We start from the raw sequence: 18,332 nt of genomic DNA on the forward strand, positions 1-18,332 counted from the left end.
CACATAGCCAATGATGGGTAGTGGCCTTTTCTTCCACAGAATAGCCCTGTTGGTGAATTTCCAAAACAAAAAAGCAGCATATATATAAACAAAGGAAGCAGCAGCGATCAAAAGCCATTTATTTAATCATGCTCGTACCTAATAATATGGCAGAAAATGTCTCAACATAAATGTGGTTATTGTTGAAAACTACGGTGAGCCTGTTTAAACCAGGATGAAATCAAAGACCGACCAAGAGGGAGCTAGTTAGGGGCAATACAATCTGTGTGTCTATTTTCATATTTATATAGTTTTTTTCAGATTGGTGCCCGTATGCTAAGAAATCAGAATTGCGGCCAATCTGCCAGTTTTCCATACTTATTTTTGAAATTGGCTTGTTTAGAAATCTAGGCTGGATCTAGGCTGTGGGCAGCACAGTAACATAGTGGGTTAGCACTGCTGCCTTACAGCCCACAGGATCCAGGTTCAATTGTGGCCTTGGGTGACTGTCAGTGTGGAATTTGTATGTTCTTCCTGTGTCTACGTGGGTTTCTTCCGGGTGCTCCGGTTTCCTCCCACAATCTAAAGATGTGTGGGCTAGGTGGACTGGCTATGCTAAAAGATTGCCCCTTCGTGACCAAGAATGTGCAGGTTAGGTGGGGATATGGGGGTGGGGATGGGGGGAATGGGGGGGGGAGTTGAGAGAGAGGAGTGGGCCTAGGTAGGGTGCTCTTTCAGAGGGTCGGTGCAGACACAATGGGTCAAATGGCCATCTTCTGCACTGTTCGGATTCAACATTGAATGGCCTACAGTTTCTTGCTTTCTGACTCTCTCCTTACTTGAATAGAGGTGATAGATTTACAGTTTTCCAATCCAGTGGGATTTTCGAAGATTACAACCCAACGCATCCACTGGGCTGGATTCTCCGATGCAGAAATTGCGTTCGGCGATGAGGCGGAGAATCCCCAATTACGGCGAAACTAGTGGCGGCAGCGCTTTTGCGATGCACCGCCGCCTGAAAAGCGGCATACTCAGACAGTAAGCCACACACTGTATCCACGGCCTACGAACTTTGGCCGAGACCCCCCCACAAAACAATGCTCCGTACCTGGCCAGCCGAGTTCCCGTCGACGTGGGTTTCCCATGGTCTCACACGTCGGGGACTCAGTCCAGCGCCGCCAGTCGGGGGAGGTCCGATCCAGGATGGGGGAGGAGGGAAACGAGGACATATTCAGGGCTGGGGGCACTTTGGTGGGGCTGTCCGGGGCGAATGAGCCGGCCGAGGTGGGGGGGGGACTATTTTGCGGGCCGGGTCCGCAAGAGGCATCCGCCATGAAGCACAGCGTGGCCACTGCAGGCCGCCATGCGCATGCGCGGCCGCGGACCGCCAACTCTCCAGGCCGTATCGGCAGCTAGAGCTAGAGCTTGGAGCTTTTACGCTGCCTGGCTGCTAGCCCACCCCGCCCCCCCTCCCCCCAAAACCTGGAACAGGGAATCGGTGGCCGTTTTGCGCCAGCTTTCCTGGCATAAAACGCCACCGTTTTCACGCCGGCGTGGGGACATAGTCTCCAGAACGGAGAATCCAGCCCACTATCTCTGCAGCCATTTATTTCCCCAAGATCGCTTTCTATTTCACATTTCACCATATCCATGCAGGTTTCTTTGGTCCTCAACTATTTACATTGTCCCCCGTTTTACTGCAAATGTGGAAGTCACTTCTTCCAATGTTGTACAGAAATTATCTATACACAGAGTGAGTGGAAACAGAAACCTATAGGACACAACTTCAAATTGCTCTGGGAAACCACCCTTTATCCTTTTTTAAAAGAAACAAGAGCTTTTAATCCAAGTTTCCGCCATCACCCAACCTGGTATTTTTGCTACAAACCCTGTGGGGAAACCGTAAAACAAAATAAACTAAATTGAGTGTCACAGATTAATTACCAGTAAGATTTGACTTTTTTTAACAACAGGAATCAGAACCAACGTAAATTACGGAGATTTAAAAAGAGCGGGAGCTGCGAGTCGGATTGGAGATTTAAAAAGCGCGGGAGCTGCGAGTTGGTGCAGAGATTTAAAAAGAGCAGGAGCTGAGAGTCGGAGCGGAGATTTAAAAAGAGCAGGAGCTGCGAGTTGGAGCGGAGATCTAAAAAGCGCGGGAGCTGCGAGTCGGATCGGAGATTTAAAAAGCGCGGGAGCTGCGAGTCGGAACAGAGATTTAAAAAGCGCGGGAGCTGCGAGTCGGAACAGAGATTTAAAAAGAGCGGGAGCCGTGAGTCGGAGCGGAGATTTAAAAAGCGCGGGAGCTGCGAGTCGGAGCGGAGATTTAAAAAGCGCGGGAGCTGAGAGTCGGAGCAGAGATTTAAAAAGATTGCGGCCTAGTTTCGGGAGCCATTCGGAGGAGGAGCAGACTCTGTCAGGGAGCGAACCTGAGAACATCTGAGACCCTCAGAAGGTAAGTAAGTGATTTTTACTCATTTTTACTTTTATTGCCTTTTCAAATTGTGGGTGTGGAGGGGGGAGGGGGGAACTGAAGTGACATCACAGAAAAGCTGTGACCTGAGTGGCTGGTTGGGAATCTAAACTAAATTTAAAAAATTAAGCATTGGTAACTAATTAAACATAATTACTTAATTATAATTTAGAGGGGTATCTAAGCCAGAGATCGGAGAGTACTATACTTAGCTTTCACATTTATATTAGAAATCTAGTGCTAGGAAACAGATAGTTAACAGTAACTTTTTTTTAAAAAAATTTAACTTTTAACTTACTAATGAATTGACGCAATGTCAGTTAGAGGGGTGCAGTGCTCTGACTGTGAGATGTGGCAGGTCCGGGAGGCTTCCAGCGTCCCGGATGGCTTCATCTGCAGAAAGTGCACCCAACTGGAGCTCCTCACAGACCGCATGGTTCGGTTGGAGCAGCAATTGGATGCACTTAGGAGCATGCAGGTGGCGGAAAGCGTCATAGATCGCAGTTATGTAAATGTGGTCAGACCCAAAGTGCAGGCAGAGAAATGGGTGACCACCAGAAAGGGCAGGCAGTCAGTGCAGGAATCCCCTGTGGTTGTCCCCCTCTCGAACAGGTATACCCCTTTGGATACTGTCGGGGGGGGATAGCCTATCAGGGGAAAACAGCAGCAGCCAGAGCAGTGGCACCACGGCTGGCTCTGATGTTCAGAAGGGAGGGTCAAAGTGCAGAAGAGCAATAGTAATAGGGGACTCTATTGTCAGGGGCACAGATAGGCGCTTCTGTGGACGTGAAAGAGACTCCAGGATGGTATGTTGCCTCCCTGGTGCCAGGGTCCAGGATGTCTCCGAACGGGTAGAGGGCATCCTGAAGGGGGAGGGCAAACAGGCAGAGGTCGTTGTACATATTGGTACTCACGACATAGGCAGGAAAGGGCATGAGGTCCTGCAGCAGGAGTTCAGGGAGCTAGGCAGAAAGTTAAAAGACAGGACCTCTAGGGTTGTAATCTCGGGATTACTCCCTGTGCCTCGTGCCAGTGAGGCTAGAAATAGGAAGATAGAGCAGCTAAACACGTGGCTAAACATCTGGTGTAGGAGGGAGGGTTTCCGTTATCTGGGCCACTGGGAGCTCTTCCGGGGCAGGTGTGACCTATATAAGAAGGACGGGTTGTATCTAAACTGGAGAGGCATAAATATCCTGGCCGCGAGGTTTGCTAGTGTCACACGGGAGGGTTTAAACTAGTACAGCAGGGGGGTGGGCACGGGAGCAATAGGTCAGAAAGTGAGAGTATTGAGGGAGAACTAGGGAATAGGGACAGTGTGGCTCTGAGGCAGAGCAGACAGGGAGAAGTTGCTGAACACAGCGGGTCTGGTGGCCTGAAGTGCATATGTTTTAATGCAAGAAGTATTACAGGTAAGGCAGATGAACTTAGAGCTTGGATTAGTACTTGGAACTATGATGTTGTTGCCATTACAGAGACCTGGTTGAGGGAAGGGCAGGATTGGCAGCTAAATGTTCCAGGATTTAGATGCTTCAGGCGGGATAGAGGGGGATGGAAAAGGGGTGGCGGAGTTGCGCTACTGGTTAGGGAGAATATCACAGCTGTACTACGGGAGGACACCTCAGAGGGCAGTGAGGCTATATGGGTAGAGATCAGGAATAAGAAGGGTGCAGTCACAATGTTGGGGGTTTACTACAGGCCTCCCAACAGCCACCGGGAGATAGAGGAGCAGATAGGTAGACAGATTTTGGAAAAGAGTAAAAACAACAGGGTTGTGGTGATGGGAGACTTCAACTTCCCCATATTGACTGGGACTCACTTAGTGCCAGGGGCTTAGACGGGGCAGAGTTTGTAAGGAGCATCCAGGAGGGCTTCTTAAAATATGTAGACAGTCCAACTAGGGAAGGGGCGGTACTGGACCTGGTATTGGGGAATGAGCCCGGCCAGGTGGTAGAAGTTTCAGTAGGGGAGCATTTCGGGAACAGTGACCACAATTCAGTAAGTTTTAAAGTGCTGGTGGACAAGGATAAGAGTGGTCCTAGGGTGAATGTGCTAAATTGGGGGAAGGCTAATTATAACAATATTAGGCGGGAACTGAAGAACCTAGATTGGGGGTGGATGTTTGAGGGCAAATCGACATCTGACATGTGGGAGGCATTCAAGTGTCAGTTGAAATGAATTCAGGACTGGCATGTTCCTGTGAGGAAGGAGGATAAATACGGCAATTTTCAGGAACCTTGGATAACGAGGGATATTGTAGGCCTCGTCAAAAAGAAAAAGGAGGCATTTGTCAGGGCTAAAAGGCTGGGAACAGACGAAGCCTGTGTGGAATATAAGGAAAGTAGGAAGGAACTTAAGCAAGGAGTCAGGAGGGCTAGAAGGGGTCACGAAAAGTCATTGGCAAATGGGGCTAAGGAAAATCCCAAGGCTTTTTACACGTACATAAAAAGCAAGAGGGTAGCCAGGGAAAGGTCCACTGAAGGATAGGCAAGGGAATCTGTGTGTGGAGCCAGAGGAAATGGGCGAGGTACTAAATGAATACTTTGCATCAGTATTCACCAAAGAGAAGGTATTGGTAGATGTTGAGTCTGGTAAAGGGTGTGTAGATAGCCTGGGTCACATTGAGATCCAAAAAGACGAGGTGTTGGGCGGCTTAAAAAATATTAAGGTAGATAAGTCCCCAGGGCCTGATGGGATCTACCCCAGAATACTGAAGGAGGCTGGAGAGGAAATTGCTGAGGCCTTGACAGAAATCTTTGGATCCTCACTGTCTACAGGTGATGTCCCGGAGGACTGGAGAATAGCCAATGTTGTTCCTCTGTTTAAGAAGGTAGGAAGGATAATCCAGGGAACTACAGGCCGGTGAGCCTTACTTCAGTGGGAGGGAAATTACTGGAGAGAACTCTTCGAGACAGGATCGACTCCCATTTGGAAGCAAATGGACGTATTAGTGAGAGGCAGCATGGTTTTGTGATGGGGAGGTCATGTCTCACTAACTTGATAGAGTTTTTCGAGGAGGTCACAAAGATGATTGTTACAGGTAGGGCAGTGGATGTTGTCTATATGGACTTCAGTCAGGCCTTTGACAACGTCCCTCATGGTAGACTAGTACAAAAGGTGAAGTCACACGGGATCAGGGGTGAGCTGGCAAGATGAATACAGAACTGGCTAGGTCATAGAAGGCAGAGAGTAGCAATGGAAGGATGCTTTTCTTATTGGAGGGCTGTGACCAGTGGTGTTCCGCAGGGATCAGTGCTGGGACCTTTGCTGTTTGTAGTATATATAAATGATTTGGAGGAAAATGTATCTGGTCTGATTAGTAAGTTTGCAGACGACACAAAGGTTAGTGGAATTGCGGATAGCGATGAGGTCTGTCAGAGGATACAGCAGGATTTAGATTGTTTGGAGACTTGGGCGGAGAGATGGCAGATGGAGTTTAATCCGGACAAATGTGAGGTAATGCATTTTGGAAGGTCTAATGCAGGTAGGGAATATACAGTGAATGGTAGAACCCTCAAAAGTATTGAAAGTCAGAGAGATCTAGGAGTACAGGTCCACAGGTCACTGAAAGGGGCAACACAGGTGGAGAAGGTAGTCAAGAAGGCATACTTGCCTTCATTGGCCGGGGCATTGAGTATAAGAATTGGCAAGTCATGTTGCAGCTGTATAGAACCTTAGTTAGGCCACACTTGGAGTATAGTGTTCAATTCTGGTCGCCACACTACCAGAAGGATGTGGAGGCTTTAGAGAGGGTGCAGAAGAGATTTACCAGAATGTTGCCTGGTATGGAGGGCATTAGCTATGAGGAGCGGTTGAATAAACTCGGTTTGTTCTCACTGGAACGAAGGAGGTTGAGGGGCGACCTGATAGAGGTCTACAAAATTATGAGGGGCATAGACAGAGTGGATAGTCAGAGGCTTTTCCCCAGGGTAGAGGGGTCAATTACTAGGGGGCATAGGTTTAAGGTGAGGGGCAAGGTTTAGAGTAGATGTACGAGGCAAGTTTTTTACGCAGAGGGTAGTGGGTGCCTGGAACTCGCTACCGGAGGTGGTGGAAGCAGGGACGATAGTGACATTTAAGGGGCATCTTGACAAATACATGAATAGGATGGGAATAGAGGGATACGGACCCAGGAAGTGTAGAAGATTGTAGCTTAGTCGGGCAGCATGGTCGGCACGGGCTTGGAGGGCCGAAGGGCCTGTTCCTGTGCTGTACATTTCTTTGTTCGTTGTTCCTCCTCCACTATAAGCCTCCCATAAACCCCAGACGTACTCCTCTCCTTCATACTCGCCAGTGATAAAGCCCTCTCCAACAACGAGGATCGGCCCTCCAAAAACAAATCCTTCATTACAGCAACCCCCTTCTCCTAAACCTTGCAACTAGCTTCGCCTGCTTGTACATGTGGTTCAGCACCAGCTTTGATACCGCCCCAAATTTAAAGTGCTGCTGAAATTGTCTGCACATCTTCAATGTGGAGGCCACCACCGGATTCAGAGTACTTCCCTGGAGAGAAAGGTAAAAGCGGTGAGCAGCACCATTAACCCTGACCCCACACCCGAGCTGGACTCAATCGTGACCTATAAAACCTCTGGATACCCAGACCGATCGAACACCGTCTCAGCATTCGCCGCCCAATAACAATATATCATATTTGGCAACGCGGGATCTGTTTAGGCTTCCTATCCTTCTGAAGCACCGTCTTCCTAATGCTGGTTACTTTTCCTGCTCAGATGAACATCCCCAAACATGGGGTGGGATTCTCCGACCCCCCCCCACCGGGACGGAGAATCGCCGGGGCCCGGCGTGAATCCCGCCCCTGCCGTGTCGCAAATTCTCCGCCACCGGATATTTGGCGGGGGCAGGAATCGCGCTGGTCGGCGGGAATCCCCCGGCGATTCTCCGGTCCGCGATGGGCCGAAGTCCCGCCGCTGTCAACCCACACTAGCCGGCGTGGATTGAACCACCTTTGGGACGGCGGGACACAGCGGCGCGGGCGGGCTCCGGGGTCCTGGGGGGGGGGGGGGGGCGATCTGGCCCCGGGGGGGTGCCCCCACGGTGGCCTGGCCGGCGATCGGGGCCCACCGATCCGCTGGCGGGCCTGTGCCGTGGGGGCACTCTTTTCCTTCCGCCTTCGCCAGAGACCCCCTCCACTGCGCATGCGCGGGGATGCCATGAGCGGCCGCTGATGCTCCCGCGCATGCGCCGCCTGGCAAAGATATTTCCGCGCCAGCTGGCGGGGCACCAAAGGCCTTTCCTGCCAGCTGGTGGGGCGGAAATCAGTCCGGCGCGGGCCTAGCCCCTCAAGGTGAGGGCTCGGCCCCTCAAGTTGCGGAGACTTCCGCACCTTTGGGGTGGCGCGATGCTGGACTGATTCGCGCCGTTTTTGGCGCCGGTCGGCAGACATCGCGGCGATATCGGAGATTCCCGCCCATGTTTTTGGCAAAAAAGGCAGACATTGGGATAAAACATAAAATGTGGCAGGACATTCATTTTCATTGACTGAATTCTGCACACCAAGGACAGAGGGAGGCTGACCCACCTCTGTAAATCTGCCTTCACCTGATGCATCATGCTCGTAAAATTTAATTTCCGAAGCTGGTCTCAGTCCCGGGCCACCTGCACCCTTAAATATATAAAATGAGAAACCGCAAGATGGAACGGCAACATCCCCAAGTTAACTCCCCTCCCCGGCTGGATTACAGGAAAACACTCACTCTTCCCCCAATTCAATTTTTTACCTGTAAAAGCCCCAAATCGTTACAGCAATACCATGATATCATGCATTGTGGGGATTGGATCCGTTACGTACAAGAGACGATCATCCGCATCCAAGGGCACCCTATGCTCAACCCTTACTATCTTTCTCCACCAATCTGATGCTCTCAGGGCAATAGCCAATGGCTCTATTGAAAACGCAACAAGAGGGGGGTGAAACATAGGGTGCCCTGCCTCGTTCCCCTGTACAACTGGAAATATCTCGAGTTCACATTATTTGCCCGAATACTAGCCTTCGGCGCCTTATACATTAACCAAATCCACACTACAAACTTAAGCCCTATCCTGAACTGTTCCAGTACTGCAAACAAATATCCCCATTGTACCCTATCAAAGACCTTCTCAGCACCCAGTGCAGCACGGTAGCATTGTGGATAGCACAATTGCTTCACAGCTCCAGGGTCCCAGGTTCGATTCCGGCTTGGGTCACTGGCTGTGCGGAGTCTGCACGTCCTCCCAGTGTGTGCGTGGGTTTCCTCCGGGTGCTCCGCTTTCCTCCCACAGTCCAAAGATGTGCAGGCTCGGTGGATTGGCCATGATAAATTGCCCCTAATGTCCAAAATTACCCTTAGTGTTGGGTGGGGTTACTGGGTTATGGGGATAGGGTGGAGGTGTTGACCTTGGGTGGGGTGCTCTTTCCAAGAGCTGGTGCAGACTCGATGGGCCAAATGGCCTCCTTCTGCACTGTAAATTCTATGATAATCTATGATGATCTCCTGCTCCCTCCAGTGAAAATACTTTTCATTGTACCTCGGTACACGTGACAATAAACAAATCCAATCCAATCCAATCCAATCCCCTCCATCGAGGTCAACACCACATTCAAAAGTTGCCTCACATTGCACGACAAGCGCTTCTCTTCACAAACCCCATCTGGTCTTCCCCAATAATCTGTGGGAGACATCCCTTCAGCCTCAGTGCTAATACCTTAGCCAGAATATTAGCATCTATATTCATTAGCGAAATAGGGCGGTATGACCCACACTCCACTGGGTCCTTCTCCTTCGTTAACAGAAGCGACATGGACACTTGCATCATTCCTCCAGAAGAGACCCCCGAGCTACCGAGTCCTCAAACATCTCCACCAGTAGCGGTACCAGTAGACCAGTAATTCTTTTATAAAAAAAAACTCAAGCCGGCTACCCGCCTGACTTTTTACCTGTCTGCATTTGCCCAGTTCCCGTTCCGAGATCTTACACCCCCAGCAGCCCCCTCCATCTCTTCTCTATCCTCCTCCTCCACCTTGGGACACTCCAAACCCGCCAATAAACTCAGCATCTCGGACTCCTGCTCCAGCAGCACTGACCTATACAGAATCTTACATAACGTCTCAAACAACCCATTATCTTTATCCGGTTCTGATACTAGCCTACCATCCAAGTCCCGAATCTGTACAATCTCCCGGGAAGCCGCCTACCGCCTCAGCTGACCAGCCAAAAGCCTACTAGCCTTCTCCCCAAATTCATACACTACCCCCCTCGAGTGAGACAACTGCTGCACCGCCTTCTCCGTGAACAGCTTCTGCAACTTCTTTCTATTCGCCAGATGCTCTTGCATCGGGTCACTTGCATACCTGACATCCACCTCTACCCGGCATCCACCTTTCATATCTCTCCACCAATCGCTGGTGCTCCTCTCTCGTCTCCTTAACCTGTTGTGCCTTGTGCAAAATTATCTCCCCTCGTACCACTGCCTTCAGGGCCTCCCACAGTACTGAGGTTAACACTTTCCCATTCCTGTTGAACCCCACATATTCATCAATTACCCAATCCATCCTCACCCCAAATCCGGCAACAGCCCCACATCCAAACTCCATGCCAGCCACTGATCTGGCCACATCTAACAGATATGGAGCGCGATCTGATAACATTATCGCGGAATATTCTTCACCCCTGGCGGTAGGGCTCTCCTCATTACAAAAGTGTATGCGGGAATGTACAATATTCAGCGGGGAAAAAAGGAATATCCCCTGCCAAGAGGGTGTAAAAGCCACCAAGGTTCTACACCACCGATCTCCTTCATGAACGCTACTTGTACTTTTGGCCCCCCCCGCCCCCCCAAGGGGGCCAGCAACTTTGGCTGGGACCAATCCAAGTTGGAGCTCAACACGCAGTTCCGATCTCTCTCTCTCTCTCTTTCTCTCCCCCCCCCTCCCCCCCGCCCCACGTTTCACTGGGTCACCCATATCCCTCACATTCCATATAGCCAATTGAAACAGGGCTCTCTCAACCCCCTCCCCTTCAAGTCAGCCATTTCCACCGGGAGAGCGAAACCAAAGCCCACCCAAGATGGCCATTCGCACCTGCTAGGCTCTACGGCACCTGCCTAAAAGGTCCCGCTAGCTGGAGCACCCCCCCCCCCAACACTTTCACTAGCTAATCTCACTCAGCTAGCAAGGCAGATCCCGCCAGAGCCCACCCTAATCTCCCACTCCCCCGAGCCACTCTTACTACAAAAATGTAACAAAAAGGAAAGACTCTCCCCCAGCCAACCTGCATCAATTTCAATTGTCAGCAACTCTGTACAAACGCATGCAAAAAAAAAGGGGAAGAGGGAACAAGGGAAACAAAAACTATACATGCATAGTTACTACTACAATCTCCCCATACAAACCCGTCCCAACCACCAACTAAGTTCCATGCAAGCCCCTTCAATCCAGTCCAAGTCCTTCAGCTTTAATAAATGCCTCCGCTTCCTCCACTGTCTCAAAAAAGTGGACTTTTTCATTGTGCATCACCCTCAGCTTCACCAGGTAAACCATGACAAACCGTAGTCCACTCTTGTAGAACGTCAAATTCATACTGTTAAAGGCCATATACCTTCTTGCCAATTCCACAGCAATGTCTTGATAGATGTGGATACTGCTGCCTCCCCACCAAATCTCCCGATTCTCCTCGGCCCACCTTGGGACCCACATCTTCGACTGATAGCATGTCACTGCTCGTGGTGGTTCATTGCCCCGTGGCTTCGCTTGATAGGGAGACCATGGACCTCCTCCCCCATCAATTTCTTAAACCATTGACTCAAAGTATTTAGTTCGGCCTTAGCATCTCAGCATCTAATGAGGCCCAACTGATCACTGTGCTGCAATAGCGCTTTCTCCACCCCTGTAAACACCTCACCATATGCTGCCGCATAGTCTCAGATGTCTTTTCCACTGCCTCCTTAATTGGTACCAGGGCATCATCCACTGACTTAGAGGGTCTCCATCATTTCACTCCCAAGCGTCTTGCAATGCTTGCCGAACTGCTTCTCAAATTCAACAGCCATTACCTTCACCAGCTTGCCTACCGTAATAGGGGAGGCCCCACCCGATGCACTTGCCTCTGCCATCTTAGGACCTCCTGGGCTCTGCACCTTGTTCGGCTCCTCCGACTGACTACTGCTTCCACCTATTTTAATTATATTTTCTCTTGTGCCTTCTGACATTCTCGCACCAAATACTCTTGAAAGGAACAAATCTGTCCACCAATTACCCCGGGAACTGGGTAAAAAGAACCAAAAGCCCCCGCCCCGGATACGTCTTTACGACAATCGAGAATGGTTTCATGGTCGCTACAACTGACATTAACTTTTAATTCCAGATTTATAATTCAATTTAAATTCCACCAACTGCTGTGATGACATTTGAACCTGCGTTCTCAGAACATCAGCCTGGACCTGTAGATTACGAGTCCAGTGACATTACCACTTTGCCACCACCTCCTGTTTTTCTGCCTATAGAAAAGTTGACCTTGTTTTGAGAGTGATTTGCTTCTCCTCACAATAATTGTGTGTTTCTCGGTCTGTCGCTCTTTGTGTGTGCATCTGTGCACGGATTGCTTTCACCCTTCAGTTCTTCCACTTGTAGCTCTCCATTGTGTCCCCATCTCTCATTGGCGTCTGCCAGCCACAAGGCTTCTTTCTCAACTTTCTTCCTGTTAGTACAGCTTCCAGGTCAAGGGTCACCAGGTCCAGAATGTATTATGCAAGGAAATTACAATTCAGCACTTTACAATTGATGCAAACTTTTAAAAACAATTACAGATCCCACTGACCTTAAATTACAAATGCTCCTTCCTGTACTGCTTCCGGGTCAAAGGTCATCATGCTCCAATATAACATAGAATCCCTCCAGTGCAGAAGGAGGCCATTCGGCCCATGGAATCTGCACCAACCCTCAGAAACAACACCCTAACTCGGCCCTGTAACCCCATACCCCGCCTAATCGTTTGGACACTAAGGGGCAATTTAGCATGGCCAATCCACCTAACCAGTACATCTTTGGACTGTGGGAGGAAACCAGAACACCCGGAGGAAACCCATGCAGACACGGGGAAAAGTGCAAACTCCACACAGTCACCCAAGACCAGAATTGAACAAAGGTTCCTGGTGCTTTGAGGCAGCAATGCTACCCACTGTGACACTGTATATCCTTTACGGTAACGTTCCTGGCACTTTTTGAAGTCTGTCTACTGCATTTCTCCCATCTATATCAGTCACCCTCTCAGACAACTCTATTATGACTGTCAAACGTGATCTCCCTTTCTGAACTCTGTTGGTCGCTTCTAATTATTTTATCTTCTACCTTGGGTTCAAGAACTCACTGGCCTACAATTACCCAGTTAGTTCAGTCTCCAGTTTTGTCAACGGTTATGGAATTGACTGCTCTCCAGTCCTCCCGCACATATTCAGTATAACTCAAATACATTTTCTAGAGCCTCCCCAATAACCCCTGGGGGGTCATGTGATGACTTCAGTCAAATGTTGACAATTTGCCCTCATTTAGCTTAGCGGACATCTCTAATAGTTACCTTTGATTTAATATGGCTCTCATCTTGTTATTGCCCAAATCAGGATTAACATCTTTCCCAATTACCAGTGCCTTTGGTAGACTGGAAAATAATCCTAAACAATTTCCGACAAGAACAGAAAATATTGGATAATCTCTGTCAGCATCTGGAGAGAAAAGGGAGCTACGCTTCGAGTCTGGATGAGCCTAAAGAGTTGAAATGTTGGTTTCCTTTTCTCTCCACTGATGCCGTCAGACCTGCTGAGATTGTCCAGTATTTTCTGTTTTTGTTTCAGATTCCAGCGTCCGCAGTAATTTGCTTTTATCTGAAGAATTTCCTCTTGGGTCTAACCACACATTTAATAATTTATTTTTCATACAACTGATGTTAAATCCAGGGGATAAAAAAAATGCTATGACGCTGAAGTCAAACCAGAAAATGAGTGCAGTATGTGTATGTTCCATGCATTACATACCTGTGATTGTTTGTGTTGTACGTTAATGATCTTTTGTGAACTACAGGAATGCTCCGTGTTGGCTGATCCTACTGACGAAGGACTGCCTTGCTGAACCTCAGATTTAAAACAGAAGGAACATGTAAAACGTCAAATCTTAAAAGGTTCCAACTGGGTTTTACCACCACTCTGGACCCACTTCTCCAGATGACCTGTGGCACTGCTCACACATTAAAAAGTTGAGAGAGGCGCAACTTCTACCACCCAGGTTGTGAATCCCCAGTCGTCCGGTCACACAGTGTCTAGGTCGTGTTGTATTTCACAATCCTGATCCTTACCAATTCCTCACACCCAGTTGAACACCAGGGGCTCAGGTTTCTAAAAAGAGATCTTACAATATAAAACGTAATGTCCCTGTCTCTGAGCCAGAAGTCGTGGTTCATGTCCCACTACTTGATGGTCAAGGAAGGTGTGTTCATAAGCTTGAGTGTTAAATTTTAAATCATTCCAACATATGCCAATGGCAGGTGGTAAGAGTGGGACAGATTGCTGGTCAACCAAGTGATCAAAATCACTATCCATTGCTCCATGCTCCATCATGCATGGAAAAGTGCATGCTGCCGCAGCAACCGGGACTCCTTGGGGAGCCGGCTGACTTAGTTGGTTGGATGGCCACTATGGATCAGACTGGCGCCAAAAGCACAGGTTTCAATTCCCCGTCCAGCAGGGATGAATTCAGGACTGGCTTCCTTGCCCTACCCATGGTGGAGGTTGGACCTGCTTTTAGCCACAGAGCTCAAAGAAGGTGGTTTCTGACCTGGCCCATAACCTTAATCATCTACTCTTTCATTTGTCATATGCTATCCTTGGCATGGGGACCATAAATTACATTTTTGGGAGTTTCTCCTCTATTTTCCCTGAACAGAAGCTCCTTGCCTCCTTTTAAAGCATCTCCCCTCTTCTGAGCAGTGTAGTTCTACTCCCACATGTATCAGCCTCCCCTCGACTGATTCTCCATTCGCCATATAACCCATGCAATTGTTTGCATTTTAATTTCTCTTTGCTTCCCCTCATGTTGAACAGGGTATCCAGACATTTACTTCATTTTTTGCTCCCTCTCCCATGTCAAATCATGGATGGATAATAGATCCAACAAAAAAGAAACACTAGACTCTTTCTAGAAGGTAAACACTCCCAAACTTAAGTCACTTATCTGTCCTTGGTCCATCTACATCATAGAATTTACAGTGCAGAAGGAGGCCATTCAGCCCATCGAGTCTACACCTGCTCTTGGAAAGAGCACCCGACCCAAAGTCAACACCTCCACCCTATCCCCATAACCCAGTAACCCCACCCAACACTAAGGGCAATTTTGGACACGAAGGGCAATTTATCATGGCCAATCCACCTAACCTGCACATCTTTGGACTGTGGGAGGAAACCGGAGCACCCGGAGGAAACCCACGCACACACAGGGAGGATGTGTAGACTCCGCACAGACAGTGACCCAAGCCGGGAATTGAACCTGGGACCCTGGAGCTGTGAAGCAATTGTGCTATCCACAATGCTACCGTGCTGCCCCTCAGATGGGTCATTTAATTCTTCCCTTCGCAGGACTTTATTTCCTGATCACTTCATCTCTGGCTGGGTTGTTACCCTGCTCTCGTGTTGACTTCTCTTCCTCAGGCATGAAAGCAGGCAGAGGGATTTGTAGGCGTCGTATCAATATGTTATATCGCTAACTCTAGATCTTGATCTGGGATCTTGCTGATCTGTGTGTTTCAGTATCAAAGATCACACCAAGCTCTAACCAGGGTGGAGTTGCCTTAGGGATTGAGTGTTGAAATATTGCTTTAAATTATGATACTACTTAACATATGTACTAATTTATAGACATGTCTCAGTTAGTACATAATACTCACAGAAGGTGATGAATATGATAAGGAATGTTGTGGGGATGAACGAGCTACGGGCGGTACACTCCGCCCTGGACTTGTACCTGTGACACTGCCGCCAGCAAACTGAAACACAAATACCTTTTAGTGAGGATACAGTACAGGGCACATAATCAATGTACCTGCCATTATTTTTCATCTGGATGGAATGAAAAACAATACATATAGCTACGGACTTCCTCCTGCTTGGGAGTGCAGGAATGGAATCAGACTGAGAAACGAAGCACAAACATCACTGCCTTCTCAGCTTCAGCATAAACGACTCATTAAACCAGATCGAACTCTGAGCTCAACTTATTTTACCCTATTTAAAAAGGGATCTAAAGCAAACTATGCTAAAGAGTTAGATTTAAAAAGCTCCATGTATTAAAGGACAGATACTGCATCTATGCTGGGGAACTCCGGAACAACTGCTGAAACTGGTTGTTTACTAGTGGACATACAAAATGCGATCCATGGTTTGGGGTGTGGGGTCAGTGGTAAGGCCAATCCCAAGCTGCCATTTGAGATGATAAAGATGAGCCTTCCTCTTGAATCTCTTGCAGTTTATGTGGTGATGGTATTCCCAGTGTATTATGTAGGCATTTCTAAGCTTTTGACCCAGCAACAGTGTGTTCCGTGTGTCTCCTGCCCTTGTTGTAGGTTTGCAGGTCCTTCAGTGCATCATGCAGATAGTATGCATGGCACCCATGGTACACCGTAGTGGAGGGATAGATGTTTATGATTCAAATATGCTGACAAAAGCTCATTTTAAATAGTTCCCTCCCAGGACCATTGCTACCAAGTCAGGCACAAAAAATATTTTAATCACACCACTAAGTTGCTGTACTTTCGCATCTCTGCAAACATATGTTGGCAACGAATATTTGCTTTTGGTTAAACAAATCATTTTGCTTTTGAGGGAAACAGGCTGCAGTTGATTTGTTTAACTTTTGGAAAACTATACAAGAGTATTTTTGCCACTTCCGGTGGCGTGGGTGAGAAGGGCGGCCGCAGCAACAAGAGCTCCCGCCGGTGGCCACGATTCACGGTGATTTCGGGGAAATCCCCGAGTCTTCACTATCGTCGGCCTTTGGGGCCGTCACGAGCAGCCAGCGGGGCCGGTTTAAAAACCGGCGAAGAACCCCACGCGGGTGTTGGGCGGCGGGGGCTGAGGCACTGGGCCCGGCGCGGCATCGAGGTTAGAGCAGTGGGGGCGGAGCTACGAGGAGGCAGGCCCGAGGCCAGGGCACCATGTAGGGAGGGTGCTCCACGTCGATGGCTCCCACCTAGGAGGAGGAAAGAAGGCTGAAGCCTGGTCCCAGGGGAGCTCTGGGTGAATGCAGAGGAGAAAGAAAGAAGGTTTAAGGAAGTTTGGTAAAAGTTTTTTTTTCTCTCCCCCTTTTTTTTCAAAAAAAAAGTCAGATTGATGAAGGACAGGAGGGTGAAGGGGGAGAGAGGAGAAAAGAAAGAAGATAAAAAACAATAAGCCGCTAAAGGATGCGAAGGGCAGCGTCGAAGAAAGGAGGAAACGCGGGTTCGCCGCTGAAGGAGAAGACTAGCAAAAGTGTTGACAGGATGGCGGAAGCCAAACTGCAAGGTGGGGCCGCACTACTTACGGTGGAGAAGATGACCGAGGTGATGGCGGTGGAGCTGGAAAAACAGTGTGAGGCACATGGAGGCCTTGAGGAAAGAGACAGCGGTCGTGTTGAGGTCATTAGTGGAGGAGGCAATCGGCCCGATGAGGGTGGAGGTGGCAAAGGCATCGGCCGAGGTGAGAGAGCAGGGCGAGAAAATGAAGGAGGCCGTGTCACGGCACAGCGAACAGGTCACCTCGATGGGGGACGAGCTGCGGAGGGTGGTGGAGGTTAACAGAGGACTCCGAGCAAAGCTGGAAGACTTGGAAAACCGCTCAAGGCGGCACAATTTGAGAATTGTGGGCTTGCCCGAAGGGACAGAGGGCCCAAGGCCAACGCAATACTTTGCTAAGAAGTTGGCGGAGCTGATGGGGGAGGGTGAGAGCCCCACCCTGTACGAGCTAGACCGAGCTCATCGATCATTAAGGCCGAAGCCCAAAGTGAACGAGCCGGCAAGGGCAGTAATTATCTGCTTCCATAAGTTTGGCATGAAGGAGAAGGTATTAAGCTGGGCGAAGCAGAAGCGTGAGGTGCTGTGGGGTGGTACTGCAGTTCGGACCTACCAGGACTTGACGGTGGAGTTGGCAAAAAGACGAGCGGCGTTTGGGCGAGTGAAGGTGGCTTTGTACAAGAAGGGGGTGCGATTTGGTGTGGTGTACCCGGCGAAGTTGAGTGTAACATATAACGCCAAAGACTTTTATTTTGAGACAGCGGAGGCGGCTGAGGCGTTCGTGAGGGCAGTAGGCTTGGGACAGACGTGAAGAGCGGAACTGGAAGAGAGACTGTGGGCTATGCTTGAGCAGCTGGAAAATGTATAAATGTTACAACTTTCTTTTTACTGATTTGTATTGAAATTTACTTCTCTTTGCATTGTTACAGAGTTCGAGTTAATGGCGTTCTGTGTTGCGACGGTTAAATGTTATGTTAGTGAATTGTTGGGGTTGGATTGTTGGGTTTGTTTTGGTGTTTCTTTCTCTAGGACTGGGTGGAAGGGGGTGAGAGGTCTTGGCGGGGGCAGCCACCCGCGCTAGCTAACTAAAGTCAGTTAGTGAACGGGGGTGAGGTGAGAGGAGGGCTGCGGACGTTGGAGCCTGGATAGCAGGCTTCAATGGGCCTATGAGGCGAGCGAGAGGGGGAGGGGGGGGGGTTTAATGTTAACAATGGACAGGGGCGGGTCAGGCTTATGGGGCAGGCCCTGTGGTATGGTGATAGAACAATACAGCGCAGTACAGGCCCTTCGGCCCACGATGTTGCACCGAAACAAAAGCCATCTAACCTACACTATGCCATTATCATCCATATGTTTATCCA

The 18,332-nt window shown here is 49.2% G+C and overlaps 1 protein-coding gene across 5 annotated transcripts in view; it reads right to left on the reverse strand.

Moving 5' to 3' along the window:
• tlk2 (tousled-like kinase 2) overlaps positions 1 to 18,332 on the reverse strand; it is a 246,252-nt gene that overhangs the window by 109,301 nt on the left and 118,619 nt on the right. For all 5 annotated transcript variants that reach the window (XM_072486976.1, XM_072486977.1, XM_072486975.1 and 2 more), the window contains 2 exons: positions 15,373 to 15,471; positions 13,472 to 13,567 (listed from right to left, as the gene is read on the reverse strand). In XM_072486976.1, coding sequence (XP_072343077.1) covers positions 13,472 to 13,567; positions 15,373 to 15,471 — 195 coding nt within the window. The remainder of the gene's footprint in view (positions 1 to 13,471; positions 13,568 to 15,372; positions 15,472 to 18,332) is intronic.

Source organism: Scyliorhinus torazame, chromosome 21 (genome assembly GCF_047496885.1).
Source record: "Scyliorhinus torazame isolate Kashiwa2021f chromosome 21, sScyTor2.1, whole genome shotgun sequence".
Classification (NCBI taxonomy): domain Eukaryota; kingdom Metazoa; phylum Chordata; class Chondrichthyes; order Carcharhiniformes; family Scyliorhinidae; genus Scyliorhinus; species Scyliorhinus torazame.